Source organism: Hemitrygon akajei, chromosome 3, assembly GCF_048418815.1.
Source record: "Hemitrygon akajei chromosome 3, sHemAka1.3, whole genome shotgun sequence".
Classification (NCBI taxonomy): domain Eukaryota; kingdom Metazoa; phylum Chordata; class Chondrichthyes; order Myliobatiformes; family Dasyatidae; genus Hemitrygon; species Hemitrygon akajei.
Window position 1 is genome coordinate 185646098 of NC_133126.1, and position 20081 is coordinate 185666178.

Here is a 20081-nt window from a genome sequence, read left to right on the forward strand (position 1 = left end):
TGTTTACTATCAGATTGCAGACATTCTTATCCAAATCATTTATGTATACGACAAACAAAGATTCCAGTGCTGATTGCTGTGTTATACCACTGTTTACAGACTTTAACAATCAGAGAAAGTTTTACAATAAGAAAGTCAACCCTTCACCACTACCCTCTGCCTCCTATCACCAAACCAATTTTGGACCAGTTTACCAAATCATCTTGGATCCTATATACCGTAGCTTTTTGGACCAACCTACCATGTGGGATTTTGTCAAGAGGTTTACTTTGAGATTTACCGGTACTTCTGGTTCTAGACAACCCAACCAGAGAAAGTATCCACTATCTCTCTTGTGAATTTCAAGGGGAGTAGTGTTATTACAACCTGCCTGCCCCCGGGAGTACTGATTGATTTTTAAAAATTTAATCATTTGTGGGACGTGGCCATTTATTGTCCATCCCTAGCTGTCCTTGAGAAGGTGGTGATGAGCTGTCTTCTTGAACTGCTACAGACCCTGAGGTGTAGGTACACCCACAATGCTGTTAGGGAGGGAATTCCATGATTTTGACCCAGCAACAATGAAGGAACAGCGATATGTTCCCAAGTCAGGATGGTGAGTGACTTGAGGGGGATTTCCAAGTGGTGGTGTTCCCAAGTGTCCGCTATTCTCGTCCTTCTAGATGGTGATGGTCGCGGGTCTGGAAGGTGCTGCCTTTGGAACTTTGGTGTGTTGTTGCAGTGCATCTTGTAGATAGTACACTCTGCTGCAACTGTTCGTCAATTTGTGTTCCTGGCAAACTAGAATAATTTCTGTAGTAGAACTAGTAAAGGAGCAATGCACAAGGAATTACATCACTTCAAATGCATCTTATGCAGAATTTGCATATGTTGCATCATTGCAACTCACCAGGAATGCCTGCTGAGTTTTCCAGAGGAATGCAAAACAGCCAAAAAAGCTGAATATTGTGATTTGTTCCAGAGGGAATCATTTTCCACTTGTTCTACGCATAAATAATATTACTGTCCCTTCAGATTTCCAAATCAAAGATTCTTCATTCTCATTTGGAAGCATGAAGTAAAACCTCTGAATTTCTTCTATAACATACTGACCAATACGATTCACTCTTTACAGTGTGGTCTAACCAAATCTGTTTGCATATTTAACATTACACTGCTTTCCAGTTCTATCTGTGGGCAAATTAAATGCTGTTCTGGTTTGCTTTCTTTTAAGACCTTATCAACCTAATCATTACTCTTAGCAATCTTGACATCAGTACTCATTTTGGCATTTAATTTCTAAGGAATACTTCATCATTTCCTAACATCCCATTTCACATTTTCCTTAATTCCACACTGCAAAACCTTCTTGTTTTTTTTTTGGATTTTGTATCCAGGAGGAGTAATTGAGTCTTGCACAAGGGAGTGATGGTCTTTTCCAGTGGGAGCTTTCTTCACTAGTCAATAAGTAAATGATCTCCTTTGACTCACTGTTGACCTGGGGAAGGAAAATTGTTTGAGGGAATGTATACTCAGCAGATTAATTATGTGTTGAAGAGATTACAAAATCAGACTAGATGAGACCACTTGGCAAAAGCAAGACTATGTGGCTCACTGTGTCGGAATATGTGTGGTGTTTAACTATTGTAACCCAGCCACTGAGATTGTTGAAATCACACCTTCTCCTGCACAACGGGGCCTGCTCCTGGGAGCTCTCGATACAAACACTGAACCCTCACATTGCTGTTTTCCTCTCTGCTTTAACTGTTTAACTCGTAGCACCGACATCCAGTGCAATTCAGAGGTGAACAGCAACCAGCGTGACTGAGCCAGGCAGAATGAATTGTTCCACAAAACCACACGAAACACTTCATGATGATTAACCAATGGAAAGCGGTTGATAAAAGGAAAATGAGAAGCACAGCTTGGGTTATTCATGAGTTTAAATGCAAACCCACGTTGTTCCTGCCTGTGCTACCTTCTACAGAATAAGAGCAGGAGAAACTGAAGCCATTAATGGCCAGGTGATGCTCAAGAGCTGTTCCACTACTTTGTAAAAGATTTGATTTATTTGCCACATGTGCATCAAAATGGCAGTGAAATGTATCATTGCTACAAACGCTAACACCGTCCAAGGATATTAGTGTTGCCACAATTCTAGCACCAACATAGCATGTCCACAACTTACTAACCCAAACCGGTATGCACCCGGAGGAAACCCACGTGATCATAGGAAGAATGTACAAACTCCTTACAGGCAGTGGGCAGGAACTGAACAGGGGCTGCCAGCATTGTAAACTGCTGTGCAAACCTACGCCCTCCTGAGACGATCGTTAATCTGATTTCTGGTGCAGTTCAATGTTCTTGCCCAGACCCTACTGTTCACTTCACCAATAGACTTTAGCCGTGAATATACTCAGGATAGAACATCCACTGTGGTAGAACATTCTAAGATAAAGTGAAGGGTCTTTCTTCCTCTCAACCCAAAATGACTATCCAGAGACTTGTTCTAGTCTCTCCAGCGTGGGGAAACAACCCTCTGTATTCAACTGGTTAAGTTTACACATTTCAAACCTCTCAGTTTCTTAATTTCCAGAACCTAACTGAAAGATTAGCACAGGCATCACACAGTCACTTTCACTCTGACAGATCTAAATTGTCTAGGCTGGCTTTGTCTGTCAGATCCCAACAAATTTTCCACACATTCACAATGGTGGATGTCCTGTCCTTCTCCTTTTTAATTCATTCCTACTCACTCGTCCTTGTCGATCTTCGTGCCAGCAATGATGTTCTTCCCACTTGGAGCGTAATTCCACTCAATTTCACGAATTGCAAAGTAATATTCACGGGTTAAGGCCATCGAAATGGCACTGAAACATAGCACGAGGAAGCAAACAGCTAGTGCCGACTTCATATCTGGCAGGTATTGAACAGTGGGGAAGAGCTACGTGAATCCCTTAAAAAAATACAGAGTGGCTGCATTTATAAGGGGAGGGCTGTCTGGCTGATCTGACCAATTAGAACGGGGAGGATTGCCAAATAACAGTGGTTTTGTAATCTCAGTGAGCAGGTGTTGTTCCTCCAACGCATCTGCATTCTGATAGACCTTGATAATCCACTAGTGATTTTTCTTGGCCTAGGGCACAATGGTCACAGTAGCTGTACATCACTCTGTGTGTGACAGCTGAGCAGACTTCCAAACCGCAAACAGAACATTCCCTTGTGCAATAGCTAGGCCAATATTTGTCTTTCCAGTGACATGAAAAACAGAAGCAAGCCTTTGACCCTTCATGCATTCCTACTCCATTCAATTAGATCATAAGACATGGACGCATAATTAGGTCATTCAGCCCATCGAGTCTGCTCTGTCATCCTATCATGGCAAATTTATTATCCCCCTCAATCCCAATCTCCTGTTTTCTCCCCTTTGATGCTCTTACTAATCAAGAACTTATCAATCTTGGCTTTAAATATACCCAATGACTTGGCCTCCACAGCTGTCTTTGGCAACGAATTCCACAGATTCACCAGCCTTTGGCTAAACAAATTCCACCTCATCTCTGTTCTGAAGGAACACCATTCTATTCTGAGGCTGTGCGCTCTGATCCTAGATTCCCCCACTATAGAAACATCCTCTCCATGACTTATGATTTGTCTATTTTATTGACTTGTCTTTGATCCATATCTTTTAATGTCCTTAGCCATCAAAAACAACCCCAGTCTTGAATGCTTTAATGATTCTAAACTTTTGGGGAGAGAAAAGCTTGGACATGATCCCAATCTGCCAGCATCCCATTGGTCAGTGGAGAAAGGGTGAAGGGTGGACTCACTCTCCTATGTTCATGTATTCTATGCCTTTCAGGCAACCTCCAACTTCACAGCATTACCATCCCTTGGTATGGCCTCTACCATCAGAGGCTGCAGAACAGTCATTCATTACGGGAAGGGCCTGATCCTGGGAGCTCTCGATATTAACACTGAACCCTCACATTAGGTAAACTAGCGATAAGGAAATCTCCTTCCCCGCTTCTGAATTCAGGCCATTCGTTACTTTCTTACTTCTAGTATCTCATCTGAATGTTTTGCTTACTTGAACCCACCCACTGTCCTCAGACTGTCTCGTTTTGTTTATAACCCTTAAACGATTGCCCCTTCCTTCTCTCAGTCCTGACCTCCGGGGTTGTTTGCACGTTCTTCCCCTGAAAACGTGTTCCTGTCGGTGCTCCTGTTTTATCCCCCATGGAACGTAAAGGGAGTAAAGTGGGATTTGTGTAGGATCAGTGTAAAGTGATGCTTGATGTTCAATATGGACTCGATGGGGTGAAAGGCCTGTGACTCTATTTCTGTCTTATAAACCTTCCCAAAAACTTTGGCTGCCCCTTTGCTTGCAAGCTCTTATCTCATTTTCTACCTGCCTTTCATAGCCATAGTTTTCAAGGTGTGGTCTCTGAATTTGTGCCTGTTTCCTTTGTAGCTTCAATCACTCTTGGCACAGATCTAAGCATAGTTACGTGACAAAAGTCTCTATGGTCATGACTATAGGGCATTGTCATATTCTGACACAGATTTTTCTGCAGAGTTTTGCAACCAAATTAATTGACATGTGGAAAGTTAAGGAGAAAAACTAGAGTTGTAGGAGTATAGTTGGAAAAGCTTGCTTTATTTTTCACATAATAATGTGACTATACAATCTAATAGAGATGTTGAGGTATTATGTCTTGGTAGGAAATAAAATGTAAAACAAAAGTATGCTGAGACAAATTCTGAAGATTAAAGATGAGCTTTATTTGTCACATGTACATCAAAACATTGAAACATACAATGAAGCGTGTCGTTTGTGTCAAAATCAAATCAGCGAGGATTGTGCTGGGCAGTTGGCAGGGGTCGTCATGCTGCTGGTGCCAATATAGCATGCCCACAAATCACCAGCCCTAACTGTACAAACGTGGGATGCGGGATGAAACCCACGCGGTCACAGGGACAATGTACAACTTCCTTACAGACAGCAGCGTGCCTGAAACCCCGAGTTTACGGGCTGGTATGGTCAGCTTGCACGACGCTGTGTTGCCGTGCTGTCTGAAATCAGTGTGTTTCAAATGGTGTTTTTCAGTAAAACTCCATCTGTAGTATGTGTATCTGGAGAGATGGCGGCAGTGACAAGACACATTCCTCACCAACTGATAAACAGATAAGGCAGTGGAGTCAATTGATCTGTTGCTGCTGGTGTGGTCTTAAAAGGGGCCATCAGCTCAAGAAGACATACCAATGCCAAATGAATAAGGCAGAGTGTCATCACCACTTTATTTAAGAGGGATGGGTTGGGTACCTTTTGGGTTGTGGTTGGTCCATTGAGGCAGCTTGGATGGTGACATACTAATCTCTCGAAAGAGGGTATTTAAGCGTGGACTCAAAAGGTAAAAGGCAGTCACTCAGTCAACAGTACATCAAAGTGGATCCTTCATGCTGGCATTTGCTTAACACCTTAATTAGCTTGAAGTATACAAAATTATGAGGAGTATAGACAGGGTAAATGCAACCAGACTTTTCCACTGAGGTTGGTCGCAACTACAACCAGAGATCATGGGTTAAGGGTGAAAGGTGAAAAATTTAAGAGGAACATGAGGGGAAACATCTTCATTCAGATGGTCATGAGAGGGTGGAACAAGCTGTTATTACAAGTGGTGCATGCAAACTCAATTTCAACGTTTAGGAGATGTTTGGATAGGTACATGGATGGTAGGGGTGTAGAGGACTATGGTCCCGGTGCAGGTTGATTGGAATAGGCAGCTTAAATGGTTTTAGCATGGACTAGATGGGCTGATGGGCCTATTTCTGTGCTGCACTTCTCTGTGACTCTATCATGGCTGATACTGAGGAACCTGTAAGTTAGAGGGAGGGGGAGGGTCGATGCTTTGCTGCTGCTTGTGCTTGGGAGGAGGGAGGTGGAGCTTCGGGGTTCTAATGTTTTTATGTCATTCATTCTTTGGGGTTTTTCTTCTGTTCTGTGGATGCCTGTGAAGAGTAAGAATTTCAGGCCGTACACTGTATACATTCTCTGATATTAAATGGAACCATTGAACCATTGATTGACAAATCCATGGTCAGCAGAATGTTTGAGGAAAAATATTCTGATCTTTACGGTAATGCGATCGTGGGAAAAGTTTCAAACTTCATTCCAGCCCTGTTCTTTTGTGCTGAACAACCCGTACCTTCTAGCTGTTCGACTTAGAGTGGGAGGGTCTCTGTTCCCTTGACATTACAAACAGCTCTGTACTAAGTCCTTAATGCTCTACTTGTTCCGCTCGTTGAAGTTTGAGACTGAGGGCCAACTGTACACAATGTCCCTCCCACACTTGAGATATCAATTGTTGTTTAAACACTCGTGGGCCTTCCGGTAAGATGGCGATTGTTTAGCTGCTCCGAACTTTTGTTCCGTTAATGTCGCTATCTTTGCACTAAATGTCTCCATTTTTTAAACCTTAGGAATTTTTTCGGTATCTCTTACTTGCCTGTGAATATATCTAACTTACAATGTCTAGCAAGAGTTCTAAATCCGGGAGAAAAGAAGCTATGACCCTTCGGACGAGACTCTGGTTGCGCTCGGAAAGCTCCGAGACGAAATTTTAAAGGAATTTAAAACCGCTTTCAAACAGTTAGAAGACAAACTGGATCGGATCAACGATAAAGTGGACAAACATGCTGAACACTTATCTCGCATCGATTCGACTTCTGAAGATTTAGAAAGCCGTGTTCGATGCTTGGAGACCCTCTGTTCCAGCTTAGAGGAAAAATGTAACAAACTCCTTTCCAAAATGGTGGATCTCGAAAATCACAGCAGACGCTGCAACCTCAGAATTCTTGGATTGCCAGAGGCGACCGAACAGGGATCAACCGTGAAGTTTTTCGCCGAGTTTCTCTGTGAAATATTCGGGAAAGATTTGCTTCCGAAGCTGCCTGAGCTCGAACGGGCACACAGAGTTTACATTCCCCCCGGAATTCTGGGCTCCCGTCCGCGACCAGTAATCTTGTGTTTCCATCAATACCAGGTAAAACACAGTCTGATTGTAGAGGCGCGTCGCAGGGGGTCTTTTCCTTTCCAGGATACAACCATTCGCTTTGTGGAAGATTTTGCACCCCAGACCTTAAAGATGCGCGCTGAGTTTAAAGGCGCAATGAAAGTGCTTTTTGATCGTGGTTTCAAACCTTCTCTTCGCAATCCTGCTGATCTACGAATCAAGCTTAATACCGGAAAATACAAGTGGTTCAAATCGGCGAAGGAAGCTGAAGCATTTGTTGCAAGTCTTCCGGCTATCCAGTCATCTTCAGAATCTGATCGGACCTCCTAAAATGGTGGATAAGTACTCCTCGTAGTAAAATTACTTTTTCTGGACTCAGACTTCACTTGAATCACTCAGACATTATTCATTGAAACTCTAAGGGCTGTTGACAATCTCTCCCGGGATTTGGTGTGTGTGTAATCTATTTTTATTCTTGTATAACTTTATCTACAGAGTTCTACAACTGACTCTAACTTGTTTTGGAGGTTCGAAGTCTTTAGTGAAGGCCTCCCTGTTTGTCGGTTCACAGTTTAATTGCTGATTTATTTTTCCTTTTTTAAAATATTTATTTATTTTATCTTTCTTTTTCTTTTCTTCACCCCTTTTTTCTAATCTCTGAATTTTTTTCTCCCCTCTGTAAATGGTTGATAAATACTCATCTTGAATTTATAATTTTCCCCTTCCTCTTCTTTTTTCTTTTTCTTTCTTACCTTTTTTTTCCCTTTCTCTTACTTTATTCTTCTATAATTTTTCGCGGGTAGGTTAGTTTTGGTTTTCTTCCGATTTTCTCTGTATTAAGTTTTATATTTCTGCAGAAGGTGTTCTAATCTGTAGTTATGTTTTCTAGTGCATAAACTAGTTACTATTTGCTATAGTATTTATACGGAACTGTTGTTAATGACACAGATCTGGAAGTTGTATTTGGGTTAATTTTTTTGGTAGAGCTAGCTACTTGTTTTGGTAGCCGTCTAGTTTTGGGTTGTGCGGGTGGGGTGGATTTGCCAGTTCCAACATCACTCACTGTATTTATTGTTTCTCTTTATTGCTCAGGACATGTTTATATTTTGACTTTACGAATCTATGTTTACATCTCTGCTCCCAGACTGCTATTGTACTGCTTGACGTTTTATATGCCTGCTGCCTTTTATGCATTAGTAATTGATAATGGCTAGTGCACTTAAATTCGTGAGCTGGAATGTAAAGGGATTGAATCACCCTGTTAAAAGGAGGAAGGTATTCTCACATATCAAACAACTCAAAGCTGACATTGCTTTCCTTCAAGAAACTCATATTCGTTGTTTTGATAACTCCCGGCTTCTGTCAAAGTGGGCGGGTCAGCATTTTCATTCATCCTTTGCCGCTAAAGCTAGGGGAGTCTCCATTCTTATTAACTCAAATATTCCTTTTGAACTCCATAATAAAATATCTGATACAAATGGCCATTTTATTATTGTTTCTGGTAAACTATATAACACTAAAGTTGCACTAGCAAACCTGTATGCCCCCAACTTTGATGATGTTAACTTTTTTGAACGGTTTTTTTCCTCACTACCAGACTTAAACTCATACTCTCTTATACTGGGTGGTGACTTCAACTGTTGGTTGGATCCTAAACTGGATTGATCGTCCTCTGTTACCAGATCACCTACTAAATCTGCCTTAGCTATTCAATCGTTTCTCTCTAATTTTGGTATCTCTGATATATGGCGTTTCCTCCATCCTACGGAGAGAGATCATTCTTTTTTCTCACATGTTCACCATATCTTCACTAGAATTGACTATTTCTTACTCGATAACCAACTTATTCCATTTGCCCACTCTTGTGACTATCAGAGTATACTGATTTCTGACCATGCCCCAATTCCCCTCTCTCTGAACTTTCCTGGTCTCCCTCAGAGGAATAAACACTGGCGGTTTGATTCAACTTTATTATCGGATGATGATTTCGTAAAATTTATTAAGGATCAGATAACCTTTTATTTTAACACTAATACATCACCTGAAGTGCCATCTTAGATTGTCTGGGATGCCATGAAAGCATATCTGAGGGGTCAAATAATCTCTTACACAGCAAATCTCAACAGAAGATCCCGTGCAGATCGAGCAGACCTCATTAACCAGATTAAAGATTTGGATCAAATATATGCCCAAACTAAGAACCCTGAATTATACAAGAAACGCGTTGAACTCCAAACTAAATTTAACCTTCTGTCCACTCAACCTGTCGAACGCCAACTTCTCAAAAGCAAGAGTCACTTTTACATTCATGGGGATAAGTCTGGTAAATTCCTAGCCAATCAGCTGAGGCGTTCCAAAGCCAAACAACATATTACAAAGATCCTGAAGGAGAACGGAGACTTTACATCGGATCATTTAGAAATTAATGACGCATTTAAAAATTTTTATTCTCGGCTTTATTCCTCTGAATCCCTGAATGACAATATCTCTGTGGATCAATTTTTACAGAATCTGAATATCCCCTCACTTTCATCTGATTTCAAAGCCAAACTCAATGCGCCTATATCACCAGAAGAAATATCTTTTGCAATTTCTGCACTGTCCTCAGGGAAATCTCCTGGACCTGATGGGTTCCCTGTAGAATTTTATAAATCATTCTCTTCACTTCTTTCTCCTCAGTTACTTTCAGTATTATCTGACTCGTTTAATTACGGCAAATTGCCACCCTCTTTCAATGAGGCATCTATTATTCTTCTTTTAAAAAAGGGCAAAGACCCAACAGAGTGTTCCTCGTACAGGCCGATCTCTCTGCTCAATGTTGATGTAAAGATCTTAGCTAAAGTGTTGGCTCATAGATTAGAAACCGTTATTCCCTCCATTATCTCTGATGACCAAACAGGCTTTATTAAAAACCGTCTCCCTTTTTTTAACATTCGGCGTCTATTTAATATTTTATACTCAGCTCCAATTGGGACTCCTGAATGTGTTATCTCCCTCGATGCGGAGAAAGCATTTGATCGTATAGAGTGGAACTACCTTTTTGCAGTCTTAGAAAAATTTGACCTCGGCCAAAGTTTCATCTCTTGGATCCAATTGCTGTACCTGTGTCCTACTGCTTCTGTTTTAACTAATTTTCAGAAATCCCAAGTATTTAATCTCAAACATGGCACCCGTCAGGGATGCCCCTTAAGTCCCTTTCTCTTTGATTTGGCTATAGAACCTCTGGCGATAGCATTTCAAAATTGTCCTGAATTGACCGGGATTTGGAGAGGGGGTGTTGAGCATAAAGTTTCTCTCTATGCTGATGACTTATTACTCTTTCTCTCAAATCCATCTACATCCTTACCTCTAATGTTTTCACTTCTTGACCAGTTTAGCCAGATTTCTGGCTATAAACTCAATTTACATAAATGTGAACTTTTCCCAATTAATAAAGAAGCACAAGAACTAATATTTCGTGATCTCCCTTTTAAAGTAGTCCATAATCAATTTACTTATCTTGGAATTACAGTCACAAGGAAGTTTAAAGATCTCTTTCGTGAAAACTTTGTCAATCTTTCATATGCTATAAAACAGAGTCTGGTACAATGGTCACCTCTATCTATGTCTTTGGTAGGTCGTATTAATGTTGTTAAAATGTATGTTCTCCCCAAATTTTTATACTTATTTCAATCTATCCCAATTTTTATTCCTAAATCTTTTTTTGATTCCTTAGACTCTATTATTTTGTCATATCTGTGGCAGAATAAGCACTCTAGAATTAATAAAATCCACCTCCAAAAATCTAAAAAAGAGGGTGGCATGGCTTTACCTAACTTTCGCTTATATTATTGGGCAGCTAATATACGTTGTGCTACCTTCTGGTTTTTCTTCCACGGTCAACCCGAGTGCCCTAACTGGGTGGCAATGGAGTTGAACTCCACTAAAGAATTATCTATATCTGCACTTCTTGGCTCTGCACTCCCTAGCAGTCTGCCCAGATCAATAGCTAATCCTCTTGTTAGACACACTTTGCGTATATGGGCTCAGTTCAGGAAGTGCTATGGTTTCCAGGGGTTTTCTGTTTCTAGCCCTGTCGCACATAATCACCTTTTTTTTTTACCTACTACGTACGATTCAGCATTCCATGTTTGGTATAGGAAGGGCATTAGACATTTTGAAGATCTCTTCATTGATAATCGCTTCGCTTCTTTTCAGCAGCTCTCTGTTAAGTTCAACCTGCCTAACGCTCACTTTTTCAGATATCTCCAAATCCAACACTTTATTGCTCCTTTAATTCCTAACTTTCCTGAAATGCCTGCGAAAAATGCTATGGACCTATTTCTTTCCATTAATCCACTAGGTAAAGGTTTAATATCAATTATCCAAGATAAACTAGCATCCTTACGACAGGCCCCTGTGGATAAAATTAAATTGGCCTGGGAGCAGGATTTAAATATCTCCTTATCCGAGGAGAGCTGGGACTCAGTTCTCAAATTGGTTAACTCAACCTATCTTTGTGCTCGCCATTGCCTTTTACAGTTTAAGATTGTTCCTAGAGCCCATATGTCTAAATCTAAACTATCTCGATTCTACCCCGGCATTAGTCCGCTCTGTGATAAATGCAAGAGGGGCGTGGCCTCTCACATCCATATGTACTGGTTCTGTCCTAGCTTGGAGAAATTCTGGAAAGATGTCTTCACTACATTATCGGGTATTCTGAATCAGTACCTAGAACCAAACCCCTTAATTGCTCTGTTCGGTTTTTGGGGCGAGACAGATTTATGTCTGGGTCCGACCAAAGGCCGAATACTATCCTTTGCCTCTCTCCTGGCGAGACGCTTGATCCTCCTTAGATGGAGAGATGTTGCCCCGCCCACTCATGCGCAATGGCTTAACAACATTATGGCCTGCTTGGACCTCGAAAAAATTCATTATTCAGTTCTTAATTCGGATCTAAAGTTCCATAAGGTCTGGGGACCTTTTATCGAGTACTTTCATAACCTTCCTCTTGACTAGGGTTTTTTTTTCTTTTTTTTTCTTCTTTTCGGTCCCTTGCTTTCAGCTCCCTTTTTTTTCTGGTAGTAGGCATTATTATCCTCTGTTGCTAAGTGTATTCACAGTCTGGGAGTTTGACTGTCCTGACTTATACTCTTTATACTGTGTGGTGGTTGGTCTGGAGTTGTTGTTGTTTTTTTCTAGTGTTTTGGGGCTTGGGGAGGACACTAAGCTTACTTGTCTTTAATTTAGGTGCTTTTTTGTTAAATTCTCTTCCTTTGTAGCATATTGTTATTGTATGCTTAATTTTGCACTGTATTAATGCTCCTCATTGGGATTTGGGGTTTTTAATTTGTAAAATGTTTTGAAAAACTAATAAAAAAATTAAAAATTAAAAAAACACTCGTGCAATCAGGGTACACAATCTACCTTAATCAAAGCTGCAGCTGCTGTTGAACCATAGCTTTAAGTCACTGGTGATATGTAAGGGCCGTTGTGATGACCCTGCTATGTGCCTCTGGTGAAGAGTAAACCTGCAACCTCGAGGTCAGTGAGGAAATGGTCGGGGGAGGCTTATGAGGCACTCCAGGATTGTTTTGAGGCGACAGACTGGCAGGCCCTCTGTGAGCCACATGGAGAGGACATTGATGGGCTCACAGAGTGCATCACTGGTTACATCAACTTCTGTGTGGACTGCAATGTTCCGGCAAGAACTGTCCTTTGTTATTCAAATAACAAGCCATGGGTAACAAAGGACATTAAGGACATCCTGAACGCTAAAAAGAGGGCATTTAGAGATGGAAATAGGGAGGAGCTGAGGACAATACAGAGGGACCTGAAAGCCAAGATCAGGGAGGCTAAAGACAGGCATAGGAGGAAACTTGAGTGGAAACTCCAGCAGAACAACATGGGAGAGGTCTGGAGTGGGATGAGGACCATCACTGGGTTCCGGCAAACTAGCAACGGAGGAGCTGAAGGCAGTGTGGACAGGGCCAACGAACTTAACCTGTTCTTCAACAGATTTGACACTGTGGCCCCTGCCCATCCCCCACATGATTCAGCTGTTGTCGGCCCTCAACCAACACATACTCCACTCTCCCCTCCTACCCCTCCTCACAGCCCCCCACCCTGCTCTCGTGACTATACCCCTCCCACACCTGAAACCACCACAGTGGGCTTCACAGCTGAACAGGTGAGAAGACAGCTGAAACGTCTCCACCCAAGCAAGGCTGCAGGCCCGGATGGTGACAGCCCCAGGGTGCTCAAAGCCTGTGCCCCCCAGCTATGTGGAGTACTTCACCATGTCTTCAACCTGAGCCTGAGTCTCCAGAGGGTTCCTGTGCTGTGGAAGACGTCCTGCCTCGTCCCTGTACCAAAGACGCTGCGTCCCAGTGGCTCCAATGACTACAGACCAGTGGCATTGACCTCCCACATCATGAAGACCCTGGAGAGACTTGTTCTAGAGAAGCTCCGGCCTATGGTTAGGCCACATTTAGACCCCCTCCAGTTCGCCTACCAGCCCCGACTAGGAGTTGAGGATGCTATCATCTACCTGCTGAACCGTGTCTACGCCCACCTGGACAAGCTGGCGAGCACTGTGAGGGTCATGTTTTTTGACTTCTCCAGTGTGTTCAACATCATCTGCCCTGCTCTGCTGGGTGAGAAGCTGACAGTGATGCAGGTGGATGCTTCCCTGGTGTCCTGGATTATTGATTACCTAACTGGCAGACCACAGTACGTGCGCTTGCAACACTGTGTGTCCGACAGAGTGGTCAGCAGCACTGGGGCTCCACAGGGGACTGTCCTGTCTCCCTTTCTCTTCACCATCTAAACCTCGGACTTCAACTACTGCACAGAGTCTTGCCATCTTCAGAAGTTTTCTGATGACTCTGCCATAGTTGGATGCATCAGCAAGGGAGATGAGGCGGAGTACAGGGCTACGGTGGGAAACTTTGTCACATGGTGCGAGCAGAATCATCTGCAGCTTAATGTGAAAAAGACTAAGGAGCTGGTGGTGGACCTGAGGAGGGCTAAGGCACCGGTGACCCCTGTTTCCATCCAAGGGGTCAGTGTGGACATAGTGGAGGATTACAAATACCTGGGGATATGAATGGACAATAAACTGGACTGGTCAAAGAACACTGAGGCTGTCTACAGGAAGGGTCAGAGCTGTCTCTATTTCCTGAGGAGACTGAGGTCCTTTAACATCTGCCGGACGATGTTGAGGATGTTCTATGAGTCTGTGGTGGCCAGTGCTATCATGTTTGCTGTTGTGTGCAGGGGCAGCAGGCTGAGGGTAGCAGACTCCAACAGAATCAACAAACTCATTCGTAAGGCCAGTGATGTTGTGGGGGTGGAACTGGACTCTCTAACTGTGGTGTCTGAAAAGAGGATACTGTCCAAGTTGCGTGCCATCTTGGACCATGACTCCCATCCACTCCATAATGTACTGGTTAGACACAGGAGTATATTCAGCCAGAGACTCATTCCATCAAGATGCAACACTGAGCGTCGTAGGAAGTCATTCCTGCCTGTGGCCATCGAACTTTACAACTCCTCCCTCAGAGTGTCAGACACCCTGAGCCAATAGTCTGGTCCTGGACTTACTTACACCTGGCATGATTAACTTATTATTTAATTATTTATGGTTTTATATTGCTATATTGTCTACACTATTCTTGGTTGGCACGGCTGTAATGAAACCCAATTTCCCTCGGGATCAATAAAGTATGTCTGTCTGTCTGTCTGTCTGTCTGTCTGTCTGTCTGTCTGTAATGTGTCCTCTGTGGCACTTGTGGTTCCATGGCCATTCATCAAAGGTAATCAGACACATCTGGTGCATGAGATCAATTCCAAGCAGGCTGGGTAATGGGTTACCATGGCAAAAATTTCGCAGTTCCTCTGGGGAGCATTACGGGGTTCTGAGGTGCACTGTCGCATCTGCCAGTCTATTCCAGGCCCCCACCTTGTCCCGCACGTCTCCTTTGAACTTTTCCCTTCACTCTCCCACGAACACGCATCTTCACCTACCACCTTCTAGCTAGCCTCCTTCCCCTCGCCCCACTTTTTTATTCTGGTGTCTCTCCCCCTCTCACTTCAATCCTGAAGAAGGATCTCGGCCCACAACATCAACTTTTTTAAAATTTCCATTGGTGCTGCCTGGCCTGCTGAGCTCATCCAGTGTTTTGTGCGTGTTACTTTAAATGCATGCCTGTAAGCGATGGTTGTTTTCACCCTGGGAAAAATATACCAGCTAGCTATGCCTCTCATAATTTTATAAGCTTTTGTCAGGAACTCTCCCTGACCCACCCCCTCAACCTCCACTGCTCCAGAATTTGCCCTAACTCTCTTGTAACACATCTCCAATTCAGGCTGTATGCTGGATACAAAACCCTCTTTATCTATGGATCCCATTTGTATGCTGATTGTTCCTGTACCTAAAAAGTCCAAGGTAACATGTCTGAACGACTGGCGTCCTGTTGCACTCACCTCAATAATAACAAATGCTTTGAAAGGCTGGTCAAAGACTACATCTGTAGCATGCTGCCACCCACACTGGGCCCCTTACACTTGGCCTACCCGACACAACCGATCGACAGACGATGCAATAGCCACAGCTCTACACACCATCCTTACACATTTGGAGAAGAAGGATGCTTGTGTGAGAATGCTGTTCTTGGACTGCAGTTCAGCATTCAACACTATAATTCCCTCCAGGCTCGACAAGAAGCTCAGAGACCTTGGCCTTCACCTTGCCTTGTGTAGCTGGATCCTGGACTTCCTGTTAGATCACCGGCCGGTGGTAAGAGTGGGCTGCCTCACCTCTGCCCCTCTGCCCCTCTGTCGCCACCCACTGTTCCAATCTGCTAATTAAATTTGCTGACAACACTACACTGATTGGCCTAATCTCAAATAATAATGAGGCAGCTTACAGAGAATAAGTCGTCACCCTGACAACCTCTCCTTCAATGTTGCAAAAACAAAGGTGCTGGCCCTGTTGACATCAATGGATCTGGGGTTGAGAGGGTGAACAGTTTTAAGTTCCTCGGCATAAACATCACCGAGGATCTCCCATGATCTGCACAACAGCGCCTCTTTCACTTCAGATGGTTGAAGAAGTTTGGTATGGGCCCCCAAATCCCAAGAACTTTCTGTAGGGGCACAATTGAGAGCATCCTGACTGGCTGCATCACTGCCTGGTGTGTGAACTGTACCTCCCTCAATCGCAGGACTCTGCAGAGAGTGGTCCGGACAGCCCAGCGCATCTGTGGATGTGAACTTCCCATGATTCAGGACATTTACAAAGACAGCTGTGTAAAAAGGGCCCGAAAGATCACTGGGGACCCAAGTCACCCCAAGCACGAATTGTTCCAGCTGCTACTATTGAAGTATAAAAGGAGTATAAAAGTATAAATTTTGCTGTGTAACCAAAACTATGTAGTCAGTTTTGAAACTTGCTATTTGCTATGCATGTACCCAATTTAGTAGGAGAATGAAATCCTAAGAATGTAGAAGACAATGGTGTGTTAATGAGAGGTAGCTAAGAGATGTAGATTAGAACATAATTAAGTCAATGGGTAGAAACAATAGTGGCAGGATGTACGTGTGATACGCAACTATAGACCAATTGCTTATGCTAATGCAACTGGACCAGGAGATTGCTATAAAGAATGCTGTGTTCAAAGGATCGGTGGGCAATCAGCGACTAGTTCAATGACTGTCTCAGCTTTGATTTGCAAATTAAAGTTTAACCCTTCTTGAAGAATCTTCTCCGTCTCCTGGTCATTTGTGGGGCACGAGAAACCACGACACTACCATCCGGGAATGGTACCACAGCATAGTAGCCAGGACCTCCGGGACAGCTTCTTCCACCAGCCATAAAACCGCTTAACTCATGCTGACACAATTGTATTTCTATGTTATATTGACTGTCCTGTTGTACATAGTGTTTATTATAAATGACTATAAATTGCACATTGCACCTTTAGACGGCGATGTAAAGATCCTCATGTATATGAAGGATGTAAGTAATGAACTCAATTCATTTCAATTCCAAAAGTCTGGCAGCTTCTGTGGTCCGGTGTATTTTATGCTGTAGCACCGATCTGTACTCTTTAACTAATTCTAAATAAGACCTAATTCACATCTAAAGTTAATCTATCAGAGCAACTTTTCTAATCTCAGGTAATAGCGTTTCTGACTTTGGATTACAGGCAGTTCTTGGAACACTTATGTGACTCGGAAAAGCGTCTATACTTCTGAAGAACAGTTCCCCTGCTCAGAGGAAAATAATCAGGGGCCAATTTCTGTTGTCTGGCACCAGCTGGGGTCCAAGGCTGCCAAACACGAGGCTTTTAACCTGTAGGTGCAGATGGTGTTAATGCATGCACTTGCACAAACATCAGACTTTCAACCAGTAGGTGTTGATGGAAGCATTTGAACTTGACTTTGAGACTTCGATGTTGATGCATACGGAAGGTGTGGATGCAGGCGCAACCTGTAGGTGTTAACGCATGCAGCTGAACCTAGTGTTGGTGAATATTTGTCATGTGTACCGCAATAGTTTGAATTTTCTGCAATGGTGTCAAAAGGCTAAAGCAAAGTTCCAAGTAAATTTATTATCTATATGTCACCATATACAACACTGAGATTTGTTTTCTTGTAGGCATACTAAATAAATGCCAGAGTGAAAATTACTCAGATCTTTTCTGTTGTTTTCCTTCATTGATTGAAGATCCTGTGGGGGCTTAATGACACGCATGTGAAGAGATTGTTTCCTCTTAGAGATTCTAGAACTGGGAGGCACTGCTTATTTCCATATTTCCTTATGATTTGGGAGCAGGGCATTCAGTCCGTCAAATCTCTGAGATCCCTCACAGAATTCTCACCAGTCTTGTTCTCATCAATTCTGTTCCCCTACTTATTTCTCCTGCTCTGTCCTACAGGCCCACCAACCCCCAGTTCTTCTGAAACACACCTACACCAGGGGTAGTTAATGTTTTATCCTGCAAGTCTTTGGGACTTGGGAGGAAAACTGGGGCATCAAAGGAATATCCACACATTTAAAGCTAAATTAAAGTCAAGCGAAGGCTGAACATCTTTCTATCAGAGAGTCATGAGTCTTTGGGTGTATAGAAATCTGAGCAACGATTACAAGGGCCATGTGACGAAAAACTGCTTACTGAAAAGAATAATTATGACCAGAAACTGCCTGCCCACAAATGTGGCCTACGGTGCCTTCAAAATGTATTTGGATAAACACTTGTGAAACAGGAGCAGGGGCGTAATGAATTCAAGCAACACACACAAAAAATGCTGGTGGAACGCCGAGACCCCCGAAATGTCGACTGCGCTTCTCCCTATAGATGCTGCCTGGCCTGCTGCGTTCCACCAGCATTTTTTGCAGATTTCCTCGTGTTTGCGTAATGAATTCTCTGGGTCTGTGAATGACACCAGAAAGCACTGGGCTCTGAGGTTTTTAGAGCTCCTGGCATTGGTTAATTGTTTCTTTAATGACAGTTGTTAATCGGTTAGAGTTCTTTATGTTTTTCCCAAGCGACTTGCTCTTTGCTATGTGGTCTCCTGGTTAAGCTTGTTAGGTTTATTTTGATAGGCTCAGGAATTCTGTATTATTTAAGCGGTTGTCTTATTAGCACTAATCACAGCACTAGTTTTCAGAATGCTACTTCTCGCAGTGTCCCTTGGCTGAGCCATTGGTGTTCTCTTGGAATTATTATGAATAAACTCTTGTGGCTGTCTCGATATCGAAAATCTGTCTTTCATGCACACTTGGGTTCCGATATTGCCAGAACGGAATACATCGTGACTAGGGAAACAGATGGCTTTGTTCTATTAAGGGACAATGTGGACCCAATGGACTGAATTGCTTTCTTCTGAGTCTTCACAATTCCGTAATTCCATGCTCCATTCCACTCTGGTGGTTCTTTCTGCCAAAGGCTTGCATAAAAAGCTGGGACACATCTGCTCTGCAAGCATCCAGCTGCGACTGGAAAAGGGAGGTACAGTGTTTGAGCAGGACAGATGTTAGAATTAAGGCCAGAAAATAGCAGAAGCATTTAGTTGTAAATCTCGGGAGTTTACCATTTCACTAACTCTATTGTCTGTGAATTGACCATTTTAAACTGCAAATGAATATCAGTTAGAACTACAAATTATGGAATCAGAAATAAATAAAATGTATCACTGAAAACAAGATTGAGATTGAATTCCATAACTTTCTCTTTCGCTCTATCAGCTCTGGCTATTTTAGTTTTTAAGGTGGCAGGGTGGAGATACGTCTTTACCAAAGTGGGAGTAAGGGGCTCCTTCACTCCGCTAGTCCGCAGGTCACACTTAGGCAAGGTGTAATACCTACTTAACCCCCCAATCACGTGAAGCCTTAGGAGCAGGTGGCAGATGGTCGTATGAGCAGCCGGTGCATATGACAGATCCTGGTTATGCAATCACTGATGCCAGACAGACAATCTCTGAAGAGTATTGATAATGGATGGAGTTACCTGTCTTGTAAAGACTCAGCCCAGAAGAATGCAATGGCAAACCACTTCTGTAGAAAGATTTTCCAAGAACCATCATAGTCAAGACCATGATCGCCTATGTCATATGACTTGGCACATAATGATGATGATTATTGACGAGTTTAGCTTGCCAACATTTTAACTTGGTGCCCTTTTATCGTTGTCCCAGAGCCTTGCATGTCGCAACACATTACACAAGGAGTTTAATTTTATTTTAACCACCAGTCTCACTCTACCAGAGGTTACTTCTTTGTTCCTTCCATTGCCCTCCTCACCTCCTCCGCTAACTATACTTGCTTTCTCTCCCCGATCTGATTAAGGGTCCTGGGCCAGAAACATCAACAGTTTTGCTGTCCACAGATACTGCCTGCTGAGTGTTTTCACCATTTTCTGCTTTGAGTTCAGTTTTAATCAAAGGATTGTTAAACTAAGATAAACTTATTCAAAGAAATCAATTACAAAACTAATTGTGAAAAGCTCAGTATTGTGATAAGGAAGTCTCCTCGCAATCTGATACTTTTTTCAGAGTTTCCCAGCAGTTAGAGTTTACAGGAATAGGGCCGTGGGTGGTTCA

General features: G+C 42.8%; 1 protein-coding gene across 1 annotated transcript in view; it reads right to left on the reverse strand.

The window, feature by feature from the left end:
* Positions 1-3103, reverse strand: part of cp (ceruloplasmin) — a 63296-nt gene extending 60193 nt beyond the window's left edge. The window contains exon 1 of the mRNA XM_073041575.1: positions 2736-3103. Coding sequence (XP_072897676.1) covers positions 2736-2893 — 158 coding nt within the window. The 5' untranslated portion in view covers positions 2894-3103. The remainder of the gene's footprint in view (positions 1-2735) is intronic.
* Between the last annotated feature and the right edge of the window lie 16978 nt (positions 3104-20081).